The sequence below is a fragment of the Chenopodium album genome, chromosome 17 (assembly GCF_948465745.1).
Source record: "Chenopodium album chromosome 17, dcCheAlbu1.1, whole genome shotgun sequence".
Taxonomy (NCBI): domain Eukaryota; kingdom Viridiplantae; phylum Streptophyta; class Magnoliopsida; order Caryophyllales; family Amaranthaceae; genus Chenopodium; species Chenopodium album.
This window is the reverse complement of record NC_137850.1, coordinates 10,253,528-10,259,936: the sequence shown is the minus strand read 5'-3', so window position 1 is coordinate 10,259,936 and position 6,409 is coordinate 10,253,528. Positions and strand designations below refer to the sequence as shown.

General features: G+C 35.0%; 1 protein-coding gene across 1 annotated transcript; it reads right to left on the bottom strand.

Moving 5' to 3' along the window:
• Positions 1-482: 482 nt before the first annotated feature.
• LOC145587579 (exosome complex component RRP4 homolog) lies at positions 483-5,940 on the bottom strand. Its single transcript, XM_081644309.1, has 8 exons — positions 5,650-5,940; positions 4,760-5,099; positions 4,541-4,642; positions 4,407-4,452; positions 3,848-3,937; positions 1,794-1,859; positions 1,623-1,691; positions 483-1,181 (listed from the first exon to the last, which is right to left on the bottom strand). The coding sequence occupies exons 2-8, from the start codon at positions 4,912-4,914 to the stop codon at positions 732-734; spliced, it is 978 nt and encodes a 325-aa protein (XP_081500435.1). The 5' UTR covers positions 4,915-5,099; positions 5,650-5,940; the 3' UTR covers positions 483-731.
• Positions 5,941-6,409: the final 469 nt, after the last annotated feature.

Below are 6,409 nucleotides of genomic sequence, written 5' to 3'. Positions count from 1 at the left end.
TAGGGAAGGCATAACCCTTGAACAGGAAGCCCAACCAGTCAACCACTACACTCAGAAGTGGAAGCAATTTTGACAGGAATAGCGAGAGCACAGAAGTATGCAGCAAGTGTGGACGTGTGGACAGATAGTCAGAGGCAATAGCAGCGATTAGAAGCTTGGAGGATTTGGCATGGGAACTCAGGAGTTAAGTCAGAAATAATAGAGATCTTATATTAGTAAGTCGTCATATTTTTGTACAAGTGAAGTCCCTTGGTTCACAGGTTACTTCTTCACATTACCTTGCTACCAAGGCCATAAGCCAGAAGTAACCTGTTTAGCTCTTGTTCACTTGATGCCAAAAATAGAAAAAAAAAACTGAAGCCATTTAAACAGCAGCTTTTTTTTTTTTTTTTTTTTTTTTTTTTTTTTTTTTTTTTTTTTTTTTTTTTTAATCCCAATTATTGGAGGGATGCATTAATTATAAAAAATAAAGCGACACCATGGAAAAAAATAAAATTAAGCTTTCGTTAATGTTCATTACTACGTTCACGCCACTGAAAAAGTGAAAATAATAAAACATAGTTGAAATTTTACTCATAGTAGTAAAGGGACTTACTTCTTCCCATAATTATAATCAGGCTTCTGTGTTCTGTCTAACTAGTCAAGGAGAATAAACACAAAGCTACCTTCATCCTTTGCAAATACTTTCCCTAAATACCAAAATTTCAGCAACACCAGCTCAAATAACATGATCAGCCCTTCCTCTTATTTACGGTACTCCGTCTCTCCACCTCTTTCTCAGCAACTGCAACACAGAACTCTGCCCCAAGCATGTCGTGAATGTCAAGATTCAATGAGGTACTCAAATCACACAACTCCAGTATAACTTCAACAGTTATATTGAAACCCAGAACGGCTAAGACCCGGACAGCATTCGCAATCCTGCATACATTCTGCCGTGTTTCCAAGGGAGTGTAATTTTCTTCAAGATTCATTTCGCCAATGGAATTTGCATGGGTTTTCTCGGATTCATTCGCATCATCCACGTCCATACTGTCTTTTGCTACAGTGAGTTCACCAACCCAGACATAACCATTACAACCAAGTATTAAGAGAACACCATATTGATCTAACTGGTGGAAGTGCTGCTTGCGTCTTTTCACCAAATAGGAAGGAACGGTGATCAGTTGACCCCTCTCAAGCTGCAAGATTAAGCATCAAGTAATGAAAACAAAGTAAAAAAGAACTTGCTGGTACTATTACTAAAATTTAGGGTCCCAATAATTACAAAATAAAGTGTAACATGTTCTTGTCTCATTCTATGTTGAAGCAATTACAAATGAACACGAAAGAAACATTAACAACTACATACTTAATCCTTCTATGCAGAATAATATTCTAGGCATGGTGATTTCAAGGACGGGCGAAGGCCCAAATGGAAGATAGGATGTTTCCAGTTTTCCACAAAAACGAAGGGAAAGAAAAAAAGCAAGTGAAAAATGATGCCACAGATTTCCATAACTGTTTCCCACAAGTCCCTTTATTACTCTCCCTGGAAAATGACTTTATTTATACCCAAATTCCCATAACAATAAACTAGCGATGTTAAGGATGATTTAAGAATAGAAAGCTTGAAACCATACCTTCCCATACTTATCACTCCTTGCATGTAGCTGCCAAGTACCATTGTGTTGACTGTTACGAACCTCAGCCTGTGTGGAAGGCACATTTATCAAAAAAAAATCAGAAATTTGATTATTTGAAGTTGTCATTCACCAAATAATTTAACATTTGAAAAAACCAACGAAACTTACAGAAATAACATCATTCTCTACAAAAATATTACGCATGTTGAGTTCATCAACCGCTGTACGCCGCCTCTAGCAATGACAACAAACTGAAGATTAATTTTTACCATGCTGATCTCAGAAAGCAAAACACATACATAGATGAGCACATCATCTTTCAAACAAAATCGACAACATTGACTACTCAACTATGATTACGATTCCAAAGACCCATTCATGAATATGCATGTTGCTAATAATATTTCTTCATTATTTATTCAAAGCTGAAAACAAAAATTCTTATCAATATATAGGAAAGCAAGAGACAAAATAGCTTATTAATTACAACTTTACAAGATGGCCTAATAAGTAATAGGCTTTCCAAGTCCTAGAAGCATCTGATAGAGACTCCCCTGTGGCAGGCTTAAGTATAACCAAAGACCAGATGTGAGAATAAGCAAATATGATACTCAAGAAATGGAGATCAACCTTGCAAGAAGAATCTGGACACCTTAAAAATGCATCTAATATCATCCATCTCAACATCAGTGACACTTAGAATGTTGGCCAAGTGGCCATTCACCCTCTCCTTAATTATTGTTTTGTTCTTTTCTTTTCAGTGTGTGTGTGAGTGTAAATGTTGCAGTGATAACTAAGTCAAGTCGCGACAATTTGCCAATCCCAAGGATAAGGTGCATCATACATCAACAAGTCCCTGCTTTAGGTGGAAGGTTTACATATCATGGTGGCCATAACATTGATATTATACATAATTGTTTATTTCCCTTCATCTCCCTAACATACTACTGAGGTTAACATACTTGGAAACAGGTTAGCTAGCATTATCATTCTTCTTTACCGTCTCTTTCAAATAATCACATCCTATCCATACATAAAACATTTATTATTTACAATTTGATCACTAATGTCTAAGTGAATGGCCGAAAAGGTGCTCTGGTGAGTGAAAGCAGAGAGAGACACATTAAAATAAGTCTGCAACTGCAGTGGGTGGTGAGGGAAGCTGGTGGGCAAGCAAGGATAATAGGAAGAAAATGATGACTAGACAATAGACACTAGGAGAAACGGTGGTGTGTACAGGGTAGGCAAGGAAGATATTCTGTAGTATCTTGTGACTTTTGTGTTTTGTCAACCACTTAACCCTAACAACATATTATAACAAAAGCATTTACAATCTTTTCCTTCCCTATCTCTTTCTTAATTCCTTTCCCTATCTCTTTCTTGATTCCTTCCCCTTTCCCTTTCCCTTTCCCTTTCCCTTTCCCTTTCCCTTTCCCTGAGTGTACTCGATGAGAAGGGTTCGATGGAGTAATGCATATCAACCCCTTAGTAGTTACTAGAACATAGTAATCCAATAAACACATTAAAAGTTTAATAACTACAGTAAGGTAAAGTAAAACTTGTCTGTATTTAAAAGTACCTAAATGCAGGCAAACAATTTAGAGGGTAGAGCAAGGAAAACCAACTCATCTTGCCAGTCCTCGACCTGGTGCTTCACATGTTAGATTTAAAACACTCCTGGTCCAATCCTAATTTGTAAATGGCAATAACAGTTCACAAGGTGCAATTTTTTGAGTTTCTAGGTTTGTTCCCAAGAATTTAAAGATTAGAACATCGCAAATCAGTACCGGATGTCCTGATGCATGGTTTGGTGTTGGATATGAGAATTTATTTAAACTTTTTTCACAAATAAATCAGAAAGCTCACTGACTATTGAGCAATATGATGAGAGTACACTTCAGAGAAAAACAAATAGGTTTAATCTTGGTACCATTCAGATACAAAGTACATAGATATATCAAACCGATAAGTTCAATCTATTAATCTAATGCCTAAGGTTTTGGACTCTTAAAAGTTAATGGAACTAAAATGATTGATAAGTAAAAATCATCATCCTAGAAGCAGCAAAATTTTCAGCTCAAGATTGGCTATAAGTTCATAACAGAGTGTCATATACTTCAGTAAAAGGTGCAGAATAGAAGAAATTTCAAGTAACAATGCAAAGCATATCGAGGCAGAGAGGACAAACAAATATTCTAACAGCAGTTAAGAACAACATATACCTGGATACCATCAGGTAAAGTCACTGAAGAAAGCATAAGAACAGCATCTTGGTTCGAATGGATCTCAACTCTCCACCGCTTTTGAGCAACCTGATAAAAAATTTCAAATTTAGCTAACATTTCATATTTATCAAAACTTCGAAACAATTTAATGAGCAGATATCAAATAGACAAACATGTCATAGTCAAAAACGAACTAAACAACATATAAATCACAAGCCATCCAATTCTACTAACAAAAATCATATCCCCTCTTTTCACAGAAATTGTTAGATTTTCTCAATAACCACTTTCTAAAAATCAATTTTTATAATTTTTGCCTACTGATATTTTTCATGTTGGCAAACGCGCCTAAAGAAATGTGTCAACTCAAATAAAATGGACCAAATACCACATACGTAGTATAAGTTATACTCCATAGCATTTAAGTTTAATTCATAGCACTAAGCTAGCAAAATAAAGCAATTACAAATTAGTTCAACAACTAAATGTTCATTTGATCATACACTTAGCAGCTAATTAAAACTGACTACATATCATCAAATTCTCATGTATATACCTCAACAACTCGTCCAACAATGATATCTCCAGTATCAGGCTTATACCTACATAAATCAATTCATCAAAAAAAAAATTCAAAACAATTATTCAAGCATGAAATCAGCAGAATTTCTCAAACTTGTATCGACAAACCTGGATCGCAAAGAACGAACAATAACAAGTTTATCAACTCGGTCGACAACACCACACACAGTTGCAACCACTTCGCCGTCAAGCTCCAATGTTCCATGTCCCCTTCAAAACAAAAACAGCGACTATTAGACATTTTCTACTCACACTTTATATCAAATCGTTGCAAATAATATGAAACGGATGTAGTAAATATAAATTAGGGATTCGAGAAAAGAATACTTGAGGATATTGTCTTCATTGTTGACAGGAATAGTGTCGGCGACGGTGACGGAAGCGTTGGCAGCGGATTTGGAGGAGAGAGATTGGAGTTTTTCTAGGGCTCTTTGAAGTCGAATCTTTTGGGTTTGATTCAACGACAATTCTATTTCTCTCATTTTCTTCTTCGGTTATTGTTGTTATGAGAGTAGCTCTTTCTTTGGCGCTTGTTTGATTCTTTCTTTGAATTTGGTGAATTGCTTAAACCCTTAAACCCTCTATGAGATTTTGCAGTTTTTAAATGAGAAAACTAGCGATATTCTGCATTTTATTTGGAGTACTGTTTCCGCAATTCCGCTTCATTCTAAAAATCATTTAAGCAATAACAAAAAATTCAGCAATTCGAATATACAATCAAATACACACAATTTCAGTTCTTTTCTTTATTTTATGAAAAAGGGAGATTAAATTAACTTAGATAAAATCCAAATACAGCCAAAGTTTTCAATGAAGCAAAAGAGGCAGCAGACTATACCACCCACCCAGAAGTCCCAAAAGCAAAACCAAATTGTTAAAAATTTTCCACCTCAAACAAAGACAAAAATTAGCAATTAACAAAACATAAAGACAAGAAACTACAATCAAATGACCAACTAATCAAGACTATAAAATACAAAGTAGCAATATTACAAAAAAGTTAAATTCAATTCAACTTTTCAACACCACAATGAACAACCTGTCAAGAACTCAAGACTATGAAATTATAATTTATAGATGACTGAAATTATAATCAATTAAGTAATTAACACAATAATGAACAACAAATCAACAATTCAGTTCAATTTAATCAGTCAAATAACTAAAATTATACATAGTTAAAATTAAAACTAAATAACAAATTAAATAGTTCATACCGTGCTCTACTTCAGTGCTTCAGTCGGTGGTCGCCTAGATCTAAGGGTGGTGGCGCCGTGGCAGCAGGCTTGCAGACAGCAGAACAAAGGCCTTGTCGCCTTGAAGGCTTGAAGGAGTGAAGCGGTGGTCTGACGAAGTGATGCGCACGTACGAACGGTACGGTGGGCAGGGCTGGTGGCTGGTCCGGCACTCCGACGTCGGCGGTCGGCTGATTGATGTGAGAGAGGGAGTTAGGGTTGTGAGTTGTGAGTCTGTGATGTTTGAGGTTCGCTAATTCGCTGAATAACGCATTCACGGCTTTCATGCGATTTTTCTTTTTCTTTTTTTATAAAAAAATTAAACTTAATTTTTTTTTCTCAAGTCACGTGACTCAGCGTGCATCAGAGTAGGTCGGCCAATTTTTTTTTTTTTTTTGAAACCAGGTCCGCTAATTATTTATTAATTATTAGATTAATTCCCGTGCGATGCATAGATATAATAAAAGAATTTATAATTGTGTAAATTTCAAACACATATTAGCTACAATATGTAAAATCTTTGTATTATATACGATATTATTAACATAAACCAAACTACAAAAATTAAAATAATGTAAACAAAAGAAAATTCACATCTAAAATAAATTTTAGCGAACTTTGTAATTAGATGAAATAATCACATATATTAAAGGTTGATATTTGTTTTCCTTAAGATTTTTAAAAGGTTCTTAAAAGAAAAATGTAATGAAAAATTGAAAACTTAAAAGTTTATTGTACTGTA

Excerpts from the sequence above, each read along its gene's own strand:
- LOC145587579 (XM_081644309.1), bottom strand. The coding sequence starts at position 4,914 with ATGAGAGAAATAGAATTGTCGTTGAATCAAACCCAAAAGATTCGACTT. Across the intron at positions 4,643-4,759 it reads AATGAAGACAATATCCTCAA|GGGACATGGAACATTGGAGC; the intron begins GTATTCTTTTCT and ends TTTGTTTTGAAG. Across the intron at positions 1,692-1,793 it reads TAGAGAATGATGTTATTTCT|GCTGAGGTTCGTAACAGTCA; the intron begins GTAAGTTTCGTT and ends CCTTCCACACAG.